This window comes from Diadema antillarum, unplaced genomic scaffold (genome assembly GCF_040938485.1).
Source record: "Diadema antillarum isolate AM-2024a unplaced genomic scaffold, OU_Dant_1.0 scf00000018, whole genome shotgun sequence".
NCBI classification, from domain to species: domain Eukaryota; kingdom Metazoa; phylum Echinodermata; class Echinoidea; order Diadematoida; family Diadematidae; genus Diadema; species Diadema antillarum.
The window spans coordinates 891,378-912,418 of record NW_027270907.1 but is presented as its reverse complement, the minus strand read 5'-3'; the positions used below and the strand labels follow the sequence as shown (position 1 = coordinate 912,418).

Here is a 21,041-nt window from a genome sequence, read left to right as displayed (position 1 = left end):
CTTCCCCCACACAGCACCCCTCCCCATTCTTACGGAAGAAGAACTATCCTTTACCGTTGTCAAAACCACATCAGCTGTCAATGATAACTTGAAGCCGCTTGGGATTTCTATAGCAGCAAAAATATGAACTTTACTGAATATTATGTAGGACCACAAATGAGGCCATCCCATTTGGTAACAATCTCATGCAGCTCGAATGAGAGTGCCATTAGACCCCCTAACTCACTTAGAGGAAGCCCCCCTCAATCAAAACCTGAGAAACTTCTTCACAGGAATGCCAAACGCGCATCAAATCCAAGCACCTGTATGGAAGAATTGGACGCCTGTTGCATAGGACTCTTATCCCTTAAAGTTGAAATTTATAGAGAATCTAGAAATATGACAAGTTTGATATCTACGGAAAGCTAAGAAGCTATAGTTAACAAAACTGGATATCTTGTAGACGATGTAACTTTACCCCCAAACTGTTTTTGAGATTGAAAAAAACACCCAATTTCCATGACCACGTAGCTCCGTTCGCTACCAGAAACATCGAATTTGAGTGACGTCACCAAATGTGTATGAGCTGATTTGCCGTACGGCTATATGAGACCCGCTTTGGCAAAACCCGAAACTTCTCGGCAAATGTGATTTTGCGCTACAGCCCGAAAAAGGTCAAAAAATGACCTCAGGGACCAAATTGACATTTTGGCATCACGTTGTAGGGGAAATTTTCTAGTTTCTGATGATATCAACAACATTTCGAAATACAACCTACAAAATGTGGAACTTTGAAGAGAAAAGTGGGATGTCAATCTCAAAAGTTGGCCAAAATCTTACGTCTAAAGACCAAATCGCCTTCGCTTACTGCAAAAATGACTGTTCTTTTGGCGATCGTGTCTTAGATATTCTGCGTTGAACTCTGACACATTTGGTACCTACCGAAAGCTCTACCTCTGCTTATTCCAAATATGGTCATGGCATGATGTCATGCTACTCACTTTTATTCATAAATTCATCTGAAACATGCGTAAGTTTATGCAAATCGTCTCCCAGACGCGTAAACAGCCTTGTTACCAAGACGGGTGATCGAAATACGTGTTCGAGATTGGTCAACCACGCCGAGGACCCTCTTGTTTACAAACAACCTACGTGTTATACTATGGGGATCGCTGCAGCAGCGGTGCATGCTTGCATGCAACACGTGTATCGTGACTGCTGCTCAGCACGGAAATGTTGCAGTTTCCCACTTTGTTAGAATGTTTTTTTTTAGCAAGTTGAGGTAGACATTAGAATTTAAACCAACACACAAGAGAAAAAGAAGGTCACATTTATCTAACAAACCTTCATCATGCCATTTCGAAGAAGAATCAAGCTGATATCACGGCATCAAGGAATACCTCTTCACTGCCGATTCTGCTGGTACTGTTGTGCGAACACCTGGTCACGGCGATCGCGAATCTTGAGCTGATTACGGTAGGTTTTGTGCTTTTCAAACGTCGTATTTCCGTAAATTTATGGGTGTAAAAATGATTTCCAATCAATTACAGCTCTTTGACTTAGTTATCATCCTTCATGAGTATGTAAGATTACCTCAGCTATACGCAATTCCCCCACAATGATCGATTTGTTGTGTCAATAATAACAGCAAATTGTGGCTGTACGAAGGAACATCTGATCACGGCGATCGTGAATCTTGAGCTGATTACGGTAGGTTTTGTGCTTTTAAAACTTTGCTTTTAAGTAAATTTATGGGTGTAACAAATGATTCCAATGAACACAAACAAACAAACAATTTCACGACGTGAATATAGTTTTGGCGGACGATTTATTCTAGATTGACAACAAATTACACACCAATTTCCTGGAAAGTGCACACAGTTTGCATATAGATACGTAAATCCCACTGGGTTGCATTCTTATATTCAAAGCAGAGACAACTCTATTGCATGATTTATGTCAGAAGTTAATCAAAATAACATTAAATGATGGAAAACAGTCAATTTGTATGATATCATTTCCTATAAATTTCAACTTTAAACATTTGGAAGAATCTGGATCTTATTTTCATTCACATTATTCTAATCTAAGTTCAAAGCTGAAAGAAAATAATAAACCAATAGAGTTCCGAAGTGATGATGTCACAGTCTTTAATTTATAAGCTTAGGTTGGAACCAGGTGAGGGCATAGCCACTCGGGCCAGGTGAGGTTGTTTAAAACCTGTTTCCATGGCGATGAATGGCTATGACATCACAATCTCGAACTCAACACACACACACACACACAGCCGTGTACAATAAGTAACTTTGAGAGCTAAGGTTGAGAGATAGTTTCCAGCCCTCTTATATAGAAGACGTATACTGCTTCCACCTTCTACTACTGTAATGAATGATCGAGTTTAGTTGCTGTTTCTAAAATAGGCAACAGTCAGAGTCGTAACGAGTTAATAAAATCATGGTCAAGTCAACTCGACACTTGTATCATAACTCATTCATTTCTAAATTATGAAGGTGAATTCTGTACTTGTTATCATCCTCTGTCTAAATGATCTGAAGCAAAATTGTGCCTGGTTTCTTTTAAACCTACGCTTAATTTTGAAAACAAACATATCATTGCTCAGAACAATGTCCATTTTGTAAAGGGAACTTGGAAACACTGATGGATCATGTTTATTAGATGTTCCTAGAGGAGTATAAAAATACAAGATTCGAGTTGAAACATGCCGTAATATCGTAAGTGATTTTGTAATACTTTTGGAAGAATGTATGTCCTTATTTATAAACACATGTATATATCATGTGTGTGTATGATGTTCAACATTATATGACATAAACATTTGTGAGGAATAAATTGTTCAGATACTGGAAACGGCTCAGAGGGGGACAGACTCTGAAATAGTTTCCTCTATGATAGGGGAAAATATCCCTGAGTTATGGCAATAACCAAATATTTTAGCTTTGCTTGCTGATTTCGATTAACATCATACACAATCATTCAAGAGAGTGGAATCATCGCGGAACTTAAAAAGCCAAGTACATTGTACCCTCGTAGTCTCTTGTTCATAGCAGGCTTTCATATGTACATAAACTTCCATTGACTTGTCGTCCGTACCAGAAAGAAATGCGATAGTCTGCCCATTGATTAGGCGATGACTAGTGCAATTGTACTGTCTGCAATACAAGTACATAATCCTATTTATTATGTCAACAAAGGTGATAATAAATATTGTTTCTGATAATTGCTTGCTATTAAAATGATGATCGCTTGGGGCAGATGTGAAGGTTGTTTACTATTGTTTGTTCGAGGGGACTGCATATATACAAGCTAAGCTTTTGTACGGTCCCATTCATTTCCAAAACCCTACTAGTATATGATTACCAGCTATTCGATGTAACGTTAAATAATTCTAAATGACTTTGTTTAAAGTTTATAATTTTCTCATGTAACGATTAACGAGCTCGTTTAAATATTTGGAAGAAAATAAATGTGTACATACGTTGCGCTTATGATTGTGTACATTTCTTTTTTTTTTAATGAAGAGGTGAATAAAATGAAATTAATCCATGTACAAACTTCCGGCAAGTGTGTTATCATTGTTATGGGCTTTTTCGCTTTTTCATACTATCATGAACAGAAAGGAAATAAAGGAATAAGAAACATAATATATGCAGGTTAATGGGCATCATCTATCAAAATGCAGAACAACTTTGCCATCAGATCGCCAGCATGGTACTCTGTAGATATTAAAAGAAAGATTTGTTGTTTTGACCCGAATGAACTGAGTGAATGATAAAAGCCAGCAGCTCAAATTCAAAAGCAACCCAAACCAATCCATATTCCATTCGAATTTAAAGGGTATGGATACCAACTGTAACTGATTAGGGAAGAATGACTGTTCCATTCTTTGTGGTATTCATGTAAGAGAACATTTTATATCTATTGTTGTGTGAAAATTATTCGTCTAAAATTGGTCTCCTACTCAGGTAATGTGAGGTTCAATGTTTTCGGGTTATAGCGTCGCTGGTCAGCGACGGTCCTATCCGCAGTGACGGCTCAAATTTAAAACCGAAAATCAATTTCCACAGAAAAAGAGAGTTATGACATTTTGAGATTTTTTTTTGGACATAATATTAGTCTAAACCCATGTATTGTGCATCAGACAGGTGGTGAAGAAAGTTTGAGCTGTAAAACTCCATAATTATGGAACATTTACCAACTCATTTGTCTGATCTTCCTTTTTTATACAATCCAATTCGAACATGGTGTGGTAATGTCAAAGGTATAGAGCGTGTTGCATGTATCGCGAAAGAGCATGCTTGGTGACGTACTGATGCATAAAATAATGAAATGGAGAGAATAACGCCCGTTGCAATAATCTCAGCTGTAATAGCTGCAATTAAAAAGGAAATCCACCCCTCCCCCCAAAAAAAAAAATGCATCTACTCTAGAAGGAAGAAAAAGTATTCCCTACAGAACAATACAAAAATGACAAAAATCGGATGAGAAATAAGGAAAATATAAGAGTGCAGGGCAAGAATAAAACAAACATATTATCAAACACTCTCCTTAATGCTGACTCAAATGTTAAAACACAAAGGAACGCTGTCACTTCTAATGCATCTTTACCTCCATCATGTTCAGCACCACTCATTAACTATCCTAATTCACTACCTTACTCCCTAACTAACCCATTGTACTTCCTGTAGGTTCTTAGACTGCTACAATCTACTCTATTACATCAATCAAAGCTATTCTAAATCCAATTATTATCATTTCCCGTTATCATTATTCATTATTATTACGTATATTATAACTTCTAATGATTATCACCGTAATATACTAAACTATGCAAATAGATGACTTCATAACATCGCTTAATACAAAAATAAACAAACACATGATTCACCTTATTAGCTAAAATAAAATGTCTAAATAACTTTACAACTGTATCTTATTAATAACGCGAATTTTCATCAAACGAAATGTTCGTAATCATAAAAGACTGCTTACTCTGAGTCGCCATATTAACGCAAATAAATCCCGAACAATATATTTATTTGCTCTGTTATATACGAAATGATTTTATTTCTTATCCTTAATTACAAAATAATGTATTTAGGCCTACTTTAAATTATTGATTTGTCTGAATACTGTAACTACTCAAATTTCCAAAAATACCCGTCCGTGTAGCTTGATATCCATGCCAATTTAATGGACTAAAGCTACAGATGACAACTGATAATAAAAATAAACAAAATGTACAGCAAAGTGACAATGATGACCATCCATATTGTACAGTATGTGCGGCCAGGGTTTTAGTCGTCTCGATTCGTGGATTACAACGATCTGACCTACAGACCTACACATATGGATCAAATGTGACATCTTGAATTATTCTTTTTAAATCACTGCTCCCAAAGGTAAATAGGACTTTTATGTAACATGCCACTTTGACCGCGAGTGACATGCCTATTAAAGCACCTGAGAAAAACAGAAAGGTCAGGTTCCAAAATGTGCACATGAGCTGAATACGTAATGACTTATTCACCTTCACACTTCCTGGCACTGGTGGCGCCCCTCATAGTTGTCGTGGTGCCGTCTGGACAAATGAGACACGAGGCCCGCCCTGTCTTAACATATGTATATGACATATATATATATATATGTGTGTGTGTGTGTGTGTGTGTGTGTGTGTGTGCATTATGATGCTTTACACCACTTGGATATCAATATAACTGCATTTCGAAACAAATGAGGCTATAGATCTGCACAAGGATACGGACGGGACATTCGAACTACGAACCCGGATTGAAAAAGTTCGCAAATCGGTGACTGACTAATATCCTCTTACTTAGATCTTAAGTCAACATTAGCCCTTTAAGCTGCAGACTCAGTGATAAACATATTCGTACCACAAAGAGAAACTTTATCATTGTTTGCCTTTTCTTTTCTTTTTTGTTTTGTTTTGTTTTTAGCTGAGGCAACTGTTGCCAAAGGGAAATCAACCATCGTTCTTTATGCCAATCAATAAAAAGATAAAACAGGGGACAAAAACAGGTTAGCTCAATGAGATTACAGTCATAGCAGGAGAAGTTTACACATTTTATCCAAGTTTCTCCATTTGGACACTTTTGCTGAAGGCTAAATCGTTTCCCGAAACTCGCATCACAGTTCCTTCCGTAATCACATAAAGTTGGCTCCAGGAAGTAATCCTGTGATACCCTCGGTAACCTCTCCTGAACTTAAACATGTTAAACATCCATTTTTTTTTCAAACGTCTGTTCTTTTGTTCAACAGAAATGGAAAAAAAAAGACAAATTCAACTCAACATTTGCAAATTACACGTACACAAGAGCAATTACAGTGGTAGATACCCAAGAAATCCAAAGAATCGACCTTCTATTTATATCTTGTATCTATATATATTCAATGGTAAACAAAAATGAAATGCAAACAATATTTTGAGTTTGCTACTAAACATATTGGAGGTAAATTTATATTTTGTTTATCTTTTGAATTTGTTTATACCGGAATTTACAGGGAACTGTTGAAAACATGGGTAAAACAAGGGAATTTAGGTGTAATTATAATCAAATAAGGAAGGAGGTATGTTTGATAATAAAATGCTTCGTATCGAAAGAAAATGTATTTTTAATACAAATTTGTTTTTGAAAAAAAATTTCAGATTGGAACATATAAGGAATAGAAATGGGAAATTATTCTCTGTGGAATATTTTTACAATAAATGACTACATTATTTAGATATTTTGAGTATTCAGACGATATATGAAGCGCTTCCAATTGGTTGGAAAAGGAATGCAGAGAACACAGAGTTAGAGAAGGATATAAGTGTGGGTGAAACGATTTTTATATGAAATGAGAAAAAAAATCACTTTGGAAAAGACTACCCTCAAAGATACTTTTGTGGAATTGGTGAAGAAAATGAATGATGATTCGTTGGTAAAAGATAAAAATGAGAAATTTATATTTTTGTGACTATTCTAATAAAGATATAAAGTGTATTTTTAGCAGGATAAGAAGTAGCACTCTGAGCTCTGTTTTGAGGGATTTTCAATCTAGATTATTGCATGGAGTAGTGTACACAAATCATCTTTTATTTCAGTTTATGTTTGTAAATGACAATTTATGTTCCTTTTGTCATGGAGAGGAAGGGACGTATAAACATTTATCTTATACATGTTAATTCTGTAGGAATGTTTGGGAAAAATGCAGTACTTTTTTTGATCATGTTGATTTACAACAGCTGAGTTGGGAAGAGATTTCTTTGGTATAGAGTTACCAGATAAAGGAAAAGCTCAGTTAGTTCATCATGTTATGATTTTGGTGAAGAAATTGTAGTTTGGTTGTTTGTTGTTTTTTTAGAAAGGAAAAATAGGACATCCCCCAACGGAATATTTCATTAAAAGGTTTGTAGAGAAAGATAAGTTAGAAGAAGGAAAGTTTGCACTTCTACGTAATATGTTGTCAATACATTTGCAAAAGTGGGAAAACTGGAAAAAGAATTTAGAATTTAAATTTGTTTTGCTTTTGTTTACTAGACCTGCTAGAGTAGGGCCTACTGCACATCGACCAGGAAATGCCTTTCGACGCAATCGTATTGAGATATGTGTTATAATGTATGTCAAGAGATACGTGTTTTAGTTGTCTCTGAGGTTTTGTTGTGAGGGGGGATTGGGTAGGGTAGTAAGGTGGAGAATGGACGGGGGTAAGGGTGGTCTGGGTGTTTTTTTTTAAAGAATAAACTTAAATCAATTTATAATGATACTTAAAGTTGGTTTGAATGAATGTTGAAAAGAAAGTGTTTTTGGGTTAGTGATCTAGATAATGAAATTTGTTATGTAATGAAGGAATAAAATTGAAAAGAGAATGAGGGGTTAGTAGTGTAAAAATAGTATAAAAAAAGAGGTGTGTTTACGGATTGGGAAAACTGTATCAGAGTAAATCAAAATGTATCAAATTGATGTTAAGTTTCGGTATAAATTTTGTTTCCATTGATGAAAATGATTATGAAATTGATGTATAGAGTCTTGTATAAATTTGTTTGTACATTGTGTTTCCCATTAATGAAGTATAAAAGAAAATAAGGAGCTGCGTTGTTTCATTGTTTGTGAATGTACAGTCGTTGGCATTGTGCCGCAGGCAACGTGAGCAATAGGAACTTTGCGCCTAGAGCACTCTGCAGAGTGGATTTGGCGCTATATAAATCATATCAATTATTACTTCAACACGTTCTATTTCCACATTTTGCTAAATTTTTGCCTGCATGCGTGTTATCTTCCCCTTGAAGATGCCAGTTCTAAGATTTGAAATAGTTATGCGCAAAAGGATCAGTCATGATTATCAGTTAAGAATAGAGGGGCCATAACAATTTGAAGCAAAGGATGGCCGACCCAAATGCAGTTTCCATGATAGAATTTAAAAAAGTAATGAACTTAATGAAAGCAAAACAAAATCGTGCGTTCACAAAATTCCTCATGTGTTAACGTCCAGGACGTGTTTGCTTTTCGAGGAATTGTCAGATTAATAATATCTCTAGAAATGAGACCCTCATTGATGTCAGAGATTCATTTCCTGACATAGGGGATAGAGGTTCATTTCAGTATTCTGAAACAGGTGTTTTGTTTTTCTTCATGTGTTTAGTTTGTTCTCGTGCTAGTAAGACTATCTTTATACCCATAACAGGCTACCTTATCCATTTGTTTGTTTGTTTTTTGTTTTTTTTTTTGGGGGGGGTTGTTGTTGTTGGGTTGTTTGTTTGTTTGTTTGTTTGGTTTTTTTTTTTGGGGGGGGGCTTGTTTTATCTGACTGATGAAACTTATCCCACTTTCAACAAAGAACTTAAGAAACAAGGCTATTTATCTATAAGGGGGTAAATGATAGGGCTATCACGAAAAACATTTCGGGAATAATTATTCTCTTTTTTTCAATAGAAGCCAACAAATATCACGATTATGTTTCAGATCTTTGATATTATCTCATTATTGTGGGGACATGAAAAGTGATGAAGAGGACAACGTGCTATGTAGTACTAGGGTCGATCTACAGATTATGTGACGTGATTATAAGTTAACATCTGTCCTTACTGCAAGCTGGGCCGCTAAGAGCGGGGAATGTCTTCAGCTGCTCTCCCGCCGCACACGGCGCCGAGGCGTTCCTCGCGAGCTCGACTGCTGTGCAATCTAGGACCTGTTTCGATGGGCTCCACTGTGCGTTACTGTTGCAGGTGTAAGTAGCTCTAGGGAGGAGACCATCGAAAAAGTAGAAACCAGGTAGGCACGTCGGCTGGCACATCTGTCCCTCGCGCCAGGCGGTGCAAAAGTGGTGGCCGTTGAGTGTGCCGTCCAATACGCCACAATCCATGGCGAGAGCTGTGTGCACATCCATAATTGCCGTTTCAGAAGGATTGATGTTAGCGTCAAAGTATATTTTTGCTAATGACGTCACACAACGAACTATGAAAAATACTCAGCTACTAATACTAAATCCCCGCAATACTTAAAGGACAAGTCCACCTTCATATACATGTGGATTGAGTGAATGTAGCAATATTAGTAGAACACATCAGTGAAAGTTTGGGGGAAATCGGACAATCCGTTCAAAAGTTATGAATTTTTAAAGTATCTGCGTAGTCACTGCTGGATGAGAAGACTACTATAGTGTATGATGTCATATGCGTACAACCATATAAAGAAAATAAAAAGAGAATTTCACAAAACTTTACTTTTTGAATTAAGTGCACATTTCCTCGACTTGTTACTGACATATGTTAAGGGCAATATTATTCCCCTGCCTTCTGAAAGAGAGAAGTCAAGTGTTCTTTTGTTATGCGAGAAAAGTGAGAATATGTTGAATTTTCCTTATTCTTTCTTTATATCGTTGTACTCATGTGACATCACAAGCTATAGTAGTCTTCTCAACCAGCCTTGAGTGAGCAGAAACTTCAAAAATTCATAACTTTTGAACGGATTGTCCGATTTTCCTCAAACTCTCAATGATGTGCTCTACTAATATTGCTGCATTCACTCAACCCACATGTCTATGAAGGTGAACTTGTCCTTTAAAATTTGATAAGTATGCCATTGCTATTTAGCAGTAGTAGGCATCTAGTAGTATAGGCCTACTGAATGTGTTAACAAGCAAAACAAGCGTCTGTGATGTAAATAAGGCAACACTAGATTTTGATCAATTATGATGCAAATTGGTGATTATGATACTAACATTGATACTAATAACGATGATAATAATGATAATCATCACTATCATTTGACAATGGTCATGATGGTATAGCAATGGTTGTAATCATGACAGAAATTATCATAATTATGAATACATGTCCGTGTGTTTGTGTGTAAACTCTTGTGTGTGTGTTATTCACGTTGCTTATACTCACGCTGTATAGTGATTCCGAAAGTGCAAGTCGCTGTGTTACAGACGTGTCAGTGGCGACATACCGGGCTGTGTATTCTCCCCACATGATGACACCGTCGGGGAACTACACATGGAATAAATACGTCACACCGCGGTGTTTAGTAATGGCCCATAACTAAAGCTTACATTTTACTGTTTATTGCTAAGTTTGTCTAAGTGTAATCATTAACACACAGTCTTTGATACAGGTGCATGGGCACCTCCAATTTTACATTAGTTTGAAAATGAAAATCATTCGAAGTTTTTGTAGAAGTTACATAATATAAATAAATACGTATTTGGGAAGTAAATAAATATGAATTTAAAAAAATGAAAATATGATTTTTTTTTCTTGTCTTGCATTTGTGACCCGCTACAACAAAATGATCCTAAAGTCGGGCAAGGTCAATTATTTGAAAATTGCATGGTATAATTTCCTAACCTTTCTGCTTTAAATTGATATATAACACATCTTATAAAACTAATCGGCTGCGGAGATATCGATGTTTAAAAGAGAGCATGTCGAGACGTCTGGGAAATCACTGTTTCGAGAAAAGCACCCTAAAAGTTTTCCTTGCGACGCAATCGCGATCAAGGGACACGCAAGTCAGTTTTAAACTCCGGGCAATAGAAGGCAAGCCCTAGCAACTCCCGAAATGCTCATTCAAGCACAGCGTTGGCGGTCTCCTCTCCGACCAATCAGTGACCAGGATGCCAGGAGAAGCGGCTGGGCATAGCTCACCCCGCCTGCACGCACCAGTCGACTGGGCAGTGTGTGAGCTTCACGCTTCGGTTAGCGGCAAGCAGCAAACTGACCAATGAGATCACTCTGGTCGTTGTTAGGGGCGAAGTCTTTCTGTGGCGCTCAATCAAAATTTTGCAACCAGTTTCTGCTTCGTTGAAACGCCAAAAAACATGGCCCAGAAAAACGCTATTTTTTGGTCTTTCCTTTCACCATTTTGCTTCAAAATTTCGACAGATGATAGAAGATATGTCAGACTACAATAATATGTCAAAATCAGAAAATCATAAGTTTTGACCAATTTTGATGCTCTGACTTCAAACTCGATTTTCACGGCTTCGACCGTGCGCGACTTTAGGACCCTTTTGTTGTAGCGGGTCACATTTATTCCTATTTTGTCACTACTTTTGTAACCTATACGAAATGGTACTCTTTGAATGTGATAAATCGCAGTTTAGTGATTTAGACGAATTCGAGAACATATTACGGACTTGGTATAGGTAATCAAAGGAGAAAGTTGTGACCGGTTCCATGACATTTTGCTCCTGCGACAATTACTCTCATGAAATATCTGCATGCTAACCAACATAATTCTACCCACAAACATAATCCTACGCCTAATCATATTCCTTACATCAAATTAATCATATAAAACCCTGTCACAACCCTAACCCTAACCCCTAAGTCCTTGGAGAAAACAAGATCGGAGCAACTGACGCAGGAGCAAATGTCGCGTCACTTTTGAGATCACATGCTTTTGTTTGTGATTTGCTCACCAGTTTGAAACCTACAGACTAGAACTCGGAGAAAACGCATGCGTTTATCAGATGCATTATAGCCTTGCATAGACTGACATTTTAGAAATAGTTCTATATTCGTAAGATACATTAAGAAAAATCAGCCATCAAACACCAAAACTAAGATGTATAAAGCCCCAGTCACATAATGCTCTGCGTCCGGCGTTACGTCCAAAAAAGTCGTTTTTTTCTGCGGATTCCCTCGGATCCCTTGCCGTCACCAGAAAATTCTTACAAAACATACGGGGAAAAATGCGGGCGATACGGAGAGATACGACCAAATGCGAATACTTGCGTCCACTTGCGGATATTCTTACGAATCGGTACGTAATTTGATCTTTGAACTTGCGTAAACTTCCGAATAGTTCTGAACACTTGCGGAGAGTTGTGAATATTTACGGAGAGTTGCGGATATTGTCGGATAGTTACGGATAGTTACAGATTGTTATAAATGATTATGGACAATATGGTTTTCCCTGACGATCCCTGCCAAGTCAGTGTATTATGACAGCAAGTTTATCACATATTGGACTGTCTTATATTGTACACTGGGGGAAACTGAAATTGACTTACGTACAAGTTGTAAAAAAATTACGTATTCCTTTACTTTGCTTTACAGTAATAAAAGATGAAATTTTGAACTTGAAGTTTCAATTTTATTTGTGCAACTTAAATATGAATAAACATCATAAATGTAAAGAATACATAACCTAATCTATACCACAAATAAAATACAATATATATCGATAAGTTAAACAATAGAGTAAGAAAATATTTCTTACAGTCACAGAATAGGCAAACTGTGGTTACGCTGTCATTGTGCAGTGATATTCATGACTTACTGGGTTACGTTAAGGAGATTTTTATAATAAAGCAATGCTTATTCAATTTCCAGAAAAAGACATTGGGACTTTCGAACATCCCCCCACACCCAAATACAATAATTAAAAAAGATGTAATACACATTTCACATAGCCTAAGAGTGGGTCAGACTATAGAGAAATATCAAATTTGTTCTCATTTAATATAGTTTATCGCTGTCCAACACCTTCCCCGGCCAGAAAAGTGAATAAAATGCTGTCATCCCATCCCCTACAAAAAAAAAAAATGCCTTTTTCGAAAAATATACATTCAAAGAGTGCAAGAAAAAAAAAAGGTTTAGCACCAAGGGTCAACCGATGTCATGTGTATATTGGTGCCACCTAAAATGACCATTTGTCGGAGAAATGTCATAACTTGACCATGCGGTTCTGCCTCTCCATTGCTCAGACTGTGTTGTAGCATTCCTTCAGGTAAGGGCGCTGCAGCATAGCAACACGAGTTATGTGGCTTCCCACGAGTCTCTGTGTTCCCATGCGAGTGGAAAACGGAAAACGTCGAAGGACGTAATCGTCCGCAGCATCCGTAGCTGTCCGCAAATATCCGTAAGCGGACGAAAGTGTTGTGATACGTTAACTTGCGGTTACTTTCGGATACTTACGGTGGACGTAAATGAACGCAAGCGGACGGGAGGTAATTTTTTTTGCGGATGGTCTGCGTCCAAGCTACGGATAGTAACGTTCAGTTACGGATAATTACGTTTGGATACGGTTACTTGCGTAATTCTGCATCCGTGGAGTCCCTCTGCGAAATTTTAAACATTTCAAAATTTCGCAGGCTTGGCGCCGTCATTTTACGTTTCGTTACGGATGAGTTGCGGACAGTTACGTCTACATACGTCCCTGCGGATGCCTGCGTCCACGCTGCGTCCCCCTGCGTCCACTCATCTGTATCTATCCACGGCGGACGTAACCCATCGTAAAGCACTGTGTGACTGGGGCATAACACATTTAAACGCAGTTGCAGAATAATAGAACAATATAGTACGATCTTACAAAAACTTAAAAAAACAAACGCACTTGCTTTGAACTCACTATTTCGCGTGTGACACTTGCAATCGCCACACTTTCAGTAAAGGTTGGCTGCGTCAGGTTGATCGAGGATGGGTAGCGTTCTTGAACCTTTAAAGTCACCTGTTGGGAACACTGGAGAGGCTGCGGGGACTTGCTGTCTGTGGTAGGGATGAATTGTGGTATATTATGAATAAAGTGAAAATTATTTTACCTCTGTAATCCGGCCTTGTCGGGACTGTCACCCGTCCGGATAAGCGATTTGGCATGATATGGGAGAAGCAATGTTTCAATGTTCCAACTAAGGGATAGCTACGAAGATAGTGTACAATTGTGTAATTTATGCTAGCCTGCTGAAAAATCAGTCATGTAATTGGAAAATAAAAATTCACTACATGTTTCTGTGGCATCATGGTAGGCAAATTGCGTGAGTTGGTGGGGATCAAGTTATACTTTAAATCACTTTTTCTTTGTTGTTGTTGTTGGGTTTTTTTTTCTTCTTCTTCTTCACTGCTAGGAGGCGCCCGGATATCAAAATAGAGATGTCCTGATAAGAGAGGGTCGGATAATCGAGGTTGGACTGTACTATTACAAGTGAAGAAATGTGATATACGGAATGGTGAACGAGCACATTTAATTTCCCAGCTAAGTGGGGGAAAATGTTGCTTATTTGACGTGTGTGCTTGCGAAATATCGGAAATCCGAACCAAAGTGTGTTTCCGAAAGAATCAATGTAAAGGGAAGTTGCAATATTGGTAGCTTGAAGTGAAGTGAACTGTAATCTGTTTTCCACATTGTGGCTTAAAATAAACAATTAGGCCTACAGAGTTATGGGTGATCAATATATAATTTTCTCTTCTCTACATTCATCAAATGGCAAAGAATATCAAAGGTGCAGACATGTATATAGGTTTTCCCATTCATTTTCAAACTTTTTTTCATTCAATTTCACAAATTTTTACTTCAATTTCGTCGCAGGATGTCGGGAATAGGCCATTCTTACTTTCAAATTCGTTTTTTGTCGTTCATTTTCAAATAAAGTCCATTCAATTTAGTCATTTGGCATACATTTTCGTCACTTACAGTTCAAATTCGTCAGTCTCACTCGCAGCACTCAAAACAGCAGGATCGATTTCGTCTTTTGTCAATCATTTTCGTTAAACTTTCATTCATATTCGTCTCATATCTCTACCCGGTGTGATTTTCCAGTCATTCATGTATCTTTTTTTTCTGTAACCGTTCGCATTTTACATTCAGGAGTTAACATACACACAAGTGACCCCCCCCCCCCGCACACACACACACACACACACACACAGAACCATAGATACAGACACACACACACGCAATCCGAGTACACACTGATACAAACAGACGTACCGTCTCGCAAACGAAAACACTGATAAACAACTTCTATAGGCAAACATGATTTTAGACAAAATTTAAGAGTAGAATTGTAGCCTGTTTAAAGTCATGGAATGGATAACATAATGATGTTTGCTGCTTTCCAGGGTACAAAATTAAAAGTTTGCTTCATGCATTATGACGCGAAAACCTGAACATTACGAGTTAAAGTTTAAAATGTGACACTGACATACTGTCCTGGGTTATGACTTTTGACTGTCGTTTATCCTTCAGTCAATTTTGGTTGGCAGTCATGTTTTTCATGTGTATTGTCTTAGGAAATGGTTAAGGAATAATGTGTAACGATACAATTTACGAGAGAAAATAAAAATATGTCGGCTTAAAGTTGGTCCACCATCAAAATAAAGAATCGACAACATCTGACTAATTTGAATGAAAAATTCATGAAATTGTGTGAACAAAAACGAATTTGATTTTCACATTCTGCGATCCGTCAGCGGGAGGGATGAATTTGAATGATAATTGACAATTCTGAATGCTATGTCTTCGAAAATGTTTGACGAAAAACGAATTACAATGACAATTGACGAAATTGAAGTTAGGATTTGCGTTCCGCGTGCTTCTCGGGACGAAATTGAATAATAAGTCTTTGAAATTCAATGATAAAAGTGCGAAAATGGATGGGAAAACCTGTAATAATACGGAGCCATTCAGCCACTTGGCTAGAACGTATCTAAAACGTACTTGATAGAGACGCAACTTTCTCATATACATACAAACTTGTACACACAGCGCACAAAGACGCCCGACTGCCCGACTCCCATAATGCCATTCTATTGTTTGCTACGTCTGAGTGTCTTTTTCAGATTGTCAGTGCTAAAAAAAGAAAAAAAAAGAAAACATGTATATCACCGGGTTGCTGGAATTCGTTACTTTGAGAGATAAAGTAACCAGATTTTATTCAGCAAGCCTCAAAGGAATGGTATAGTTTTTAGTTGAGATGGGGATTCAAATTTTTGCAAGATGATTAGAAACCTCTTATATGAGTATAAATTCTCAGAGGAATTTAAAGTTTATTTGATGAAAATCGGTTTTGAAATGACTGAGATATCTAAAAAAAAAAGAAAAACAAAGTGGCTCTAATGGTGGGTACCATCTTTTATAAGGACCACTTTATTTTTTGGATATCTCAGCCATTTCAAAAACAATTTTCATGCTATAAAATCTAAGCAAAAGATATACTGATCATAGCATTGTATGTTCTTTTCACATTTCAGAGCGGTTTCTCATCATCTCGCAAAAAGTTGGAAGCCTGAAGACCCATCTCATCCGAAATTGTACAATACTTTTAATTGGTTTAGTGGCAGTGGCTTATACCCACGACATTGACGGCCATCCTACACGATTCGGCCGTCCTGTCGTCACTCGTGTAGGCTGTGTACGTAACCAGAGTTTCGCCGATCCCGAAAGAGTGCCCCGACAGCGGATGCGACGCTTTGACGAAGTCCAGGACGTGATCAGCTTCGGGAAGGGGGACGATCATCTGCGATGACCCCTGTGGTAAAATGGCCGTGATGTTTTCAGGGCATCGAATCCGAGAATCTGTGAAGAAAAGAAAGGGAAGATAATAATTATGATAATCCTTAACATACAATACACAACTTATCAATCGAACCCGTGACCCGTTGCCCGGTATGTGCCGAAAAAAGCAAGATCCAGTTCTTAGATTTGATTTTCCAATGCTTTACAGAGCTTGGGGTAAAACTGTGCTTTCTTAATCTTCCTATTTTCTGTGTTTGTCTGGCTATGAAATGATCAGTATTCTGTTGGGGTGTTTGTCTGTTTGGGTTTTATTTTGGTCAATATTACATTATGATTAAAGACCAAATGCATTCTTCAATTCAATTATTGACACAGAGGTTGCTGTGGGTTTCACGGTAAAATAACTTTGCTAATAACAATGAGGGTAAAAAAAAATCGAACTCGAAATGATTTGATATTTTCCATTTCAAATCTGAATAGAGTACGGCTTCAAAATTCATATTCACTGTTAAAATACATGAGTTCACTGAACTCGATTATCTTCGTCAAACGAACCCAGCAATAGCACTTTCTGCATAAGGTATATATGATAATGTGTCCTGCGTAATAAGAATTTAACCTTTTGAACAAATGGGCGTCCTCCGCGACCATTCTCCCCTTCGCGAACACGTCACGATCGAGACACCGAGAAGGTGGTAGCCGCTTTGGCAGAAGGTGCAGGCGGACTGAGGCTCGCTGGGCCCCAGGCGACAGCTCTCCGGCAGAATCTGGCCGAACTCGAGCGATCCGAAGCTGACACAGTCGGTTCCTGCTCATGGAAAAACGGATTGAAGATTCAATGAACATTTGCCCGGCAAAAAAGTCACTTTCATTTGGAAATTATTCATTCATGAACGTGACTCATAATGAAATACACTGGAATATTCAATAGCTAATCAATAACATTACCTCCAAGACCAAGGAAAAGGTTCAATAAAGCACACATTCCACAAAACTTGATTTCTAACAAGAATAAAAGCGGTTTTCCATGACGAACTAGAATTGTACTCAACCTCTTCTTTCACATAGGTCCCTACTCCTAGAAGTATTGGGCTGAAAGGTATGAAATATGTATTATGATAGAAGAAAAAAAATGACTACTGTCATGCGAACATGTTTCCTTATCTTTCCCATTCATTCACTCTCATTCGAAAGTGGGAAATGACATCATTTTTAATCTGATGACGCAGAAAATGACCCAGTGGAAGGAAGGCAAGCAAGGAATCACGTGTGGCAAGCTAAACAATTATTCACTGATGTCATGTGTAATTGAAATATTAATTGCAGGTGTAGTGGATAAATTCAATACAATAACATCATAAGATTATGAGAAAAAAAGAGGCAAAATTACAAGGAAGACGACAATTCCGCCTAAGATTAAACGAATGGCCGATGCGGTACTCACGAACGCAACGGGGAACTTCCCCTGACCACTGGCCGCTGGCTGTACACACGAGCTGTTCCTCGCCCTCCAAGTGGTAACCTCGTTTGCAGTTGTACGTACATGCTATTTGGACTGAAAAGAGAAGAGAAAAACCAAACTGTATTGGATGACAGCAGAACAACACTCACACACCCGTGCTTTTTGCGCATCTTTAGCCCCCTTTGTGAGCTCGCACTCATACAATGCACGTTACACATTATAATCATGATTAATTAAGGTCATGATGACCCCCCCCCCCCCCGGAAAAAAAAATGGGAGGAGGGAAACAACATTGAGAGAACATAGTCATTAGATATTGTTCATTCGGGTAAATTATATGCAAAGTAAGTCGTATTTCTACATCCTGAGGAAGGAACCTTGAACATGAAATAATCATAAGATTATAATTGTCCTACCATGACAAAGGGAAGCAAGAGACAGAATGCCGTTGCTTCAACATAGATGAGCAAAATTCACCTGTAATTCAAATTGACACCAGTTCAACACTTGACGTTTTTACTCGGACATTTCTTCAGTACGACAAGTGTTTCTGTGTAAATGTGGCAACAAGGCAAATCTTTGCCTGTCCGGCAGAAGGGCCCTAAGGTTTGCATGCTCTAAAACTTGCTATGGCAGGGCTCTACGACTTGCATGCCCTTAACGCTTACTAGGGACCTTCTGCCCTTCAGTCTAAACACATTGGACCGAATTCACGAAGGTGATACAAATGAAACCATGGTTTAAACCATGGACAAAAACCATGGAGCGCCAAGGGAAGCATGGAATATTTCGTTACAAAATTGGACATTTCGTCGACAAAATGACCGTTTCGTTAACAAAATTATCATTTCGTGGACGAAATGTTCATTTAGTTTCAAAATGTTGTCATTTCGTTACAATATAATAATTTCATCGACAAAAAGACTGATTGCGTAATGAAATATTCCATGCGGCACTTGGCGCTCCATGTTTTTTTGTCCATGGTTTAAACCATGGCTTCATTTGGGAATTCGGGCCATTCACTACTCTGACGACATGGCAATTGCTTCCGTTTGCCAGCGTAGGACTGTGCGGTCCTATTATGTGACGGCTTGAAGCATTAAATTATTCAACAGACCTATTCCCTCAGTCTTTTCAAGATTGTGTACTTCAATCCTTGCTGCGCGATTTTCTACTTCGGCTCCTGCACATCAGTGTTCATGTCATTTTTTATGGTTACAATGCACTGATTTCTTTCTTTTTTGACAAATTTTCATTGTAATAAGTATTTACTCACTATCTATTCCACTTGTGTAATTCAGGAGAGATAAAGACTACAGTACAAGATGGGTGTTGCATTTATATATAAATTGCGCATTCCAAGACCACGCAATCACAGCAAGTGAGGTGTCATTTTAAAGAAAATAATCGGGCTTTCTTATGATGTCATATTTAATGAAGATAATGCACGTATAAGAGAAATATGATATATCAAACTTTAATTGCAATACTTATTTTGAGAAGTTTAAATATATATACAATATTTCAGTATATTGCTGGGACAATATACAATATACATTACAACTGAAAAAAAATCTCAAGCTCTACATAAACAAGCACTTAATCCATTACATAAGTATTTGAACAGTGCATTGTACCAGAGGTTCATAAGTTAGGTTTTTTAAATCTATTTATTTTTAGTTTTATTGCGGAGGGTTTTCTGCGGCACTTTATCCGGCAGACCGGTGTCGCCTTGGTCCCGGCCGCAGCTTCTGCTTACTCTTCCGTTTCTGGGGTTTGGCAGCGGACTGCAAGTTTCGACTGATGGTATTGTTAATGGTGGATAGATAGATAGATAGATAGATAGATAGATAGATAGACAAATAGATAGATATATAGATAGATACATAGATAGAAAGATAGATAGACTGATAGACAGATAGATAGACGGATAGATAGATAGACATATAAATAAATATATAGATAGATAGATAGATAGATGGACAGATAGATAGACAGATAGAAAGGTAGATAGATAGATAGACAGATAGAAAGGTAGATAGATAGATAGATAGATAGAGGGATAAGGATGAGAGATCGAGAAGAGAAAACATTGTCTACTCTGGCAAATCGAAAGACACACAAGGAATAATTCTTGAGAATCTTAAAGCATTTGCAACTTTACAATCCAGCTCTGAAGTCATAATCTAATAGAAACCTGCATCATGACTGCGAGTATCTTTTATTGCAACTGAATAGCGGATAACCATCAGAGGAATAATGAAATAATTCAAATTAGTTACTCATTAATCACTAAATAATTCATCCGTATAAGAGTTAAAACGATTTGGTGTCTATTTAGATGAATATACTTTCTTATTAAACTCATAGTGGAGAAAATTGAGATATTGTGTAGACCTGTCATCGGAACCAACTTCGTCATGAGGACTTGGTAGATATTCACACATGCAAGTGTTGTTTTAAGTGCGACATACAATTGTGTTATTAAAAATATTATACTGATCAGCAGTCTTGCGCAATAAACATTCTATCTTTGTACTATATAGCAGCGTAGCGAGAGTCAAAAAGGTCGTGGTGTGGTTGCAAACGAGGCGGAAGAAGTGGTCAGGAAAATTAAGTGCATTCAATGACAATCATTTTTTCCTACCACGTTCAAGGATTTTGTCTGCATAAGCCTCGGTTTGTGATTAATGTTATCAATTGGAATCAGAGTGGCATTGTACTCCATGCCTTTTAAAATTTTACTAATTTATATGAAATCATTCCTACAACAAAATCTGCAAACGATGCAGATTTCTGTATGACACCTGTTGGTTATTTGAATGCCAATTTCAAGA

The 21,041-nt window shown here is 37.6% G+C and overlaps 1 protein-coding gene across 1 annotated transcript; it reads right to left on the bottom strand.

Annotated features, from left to right (window-relative positions):
• Positions 1 to 16,557: 16,557 nt before the first annotated feature.
• Positions 16,558 to 20,387, bottom strand: LOC139727827 (E-selectin-like). The gene is made up of 4 exons (XM_071638803.1): positions 20,369 to 20,387; positions 18,187 to 18,297; positions 17,362 to 17,550; positions 16,558 to 16,802 (listed from the first exon to the last, which is right to left on the bottom strand). Exons 1-4 carry the CDS (start codon positions 20,385 to 20,387, stop codon positions 16,558 to 16,560), a joined length of 564 nt encoding a protein of 187 aa, XP_071494904.1.
• Positions 20,388 to 21,041: the final 654 nt, after the last annotated feature.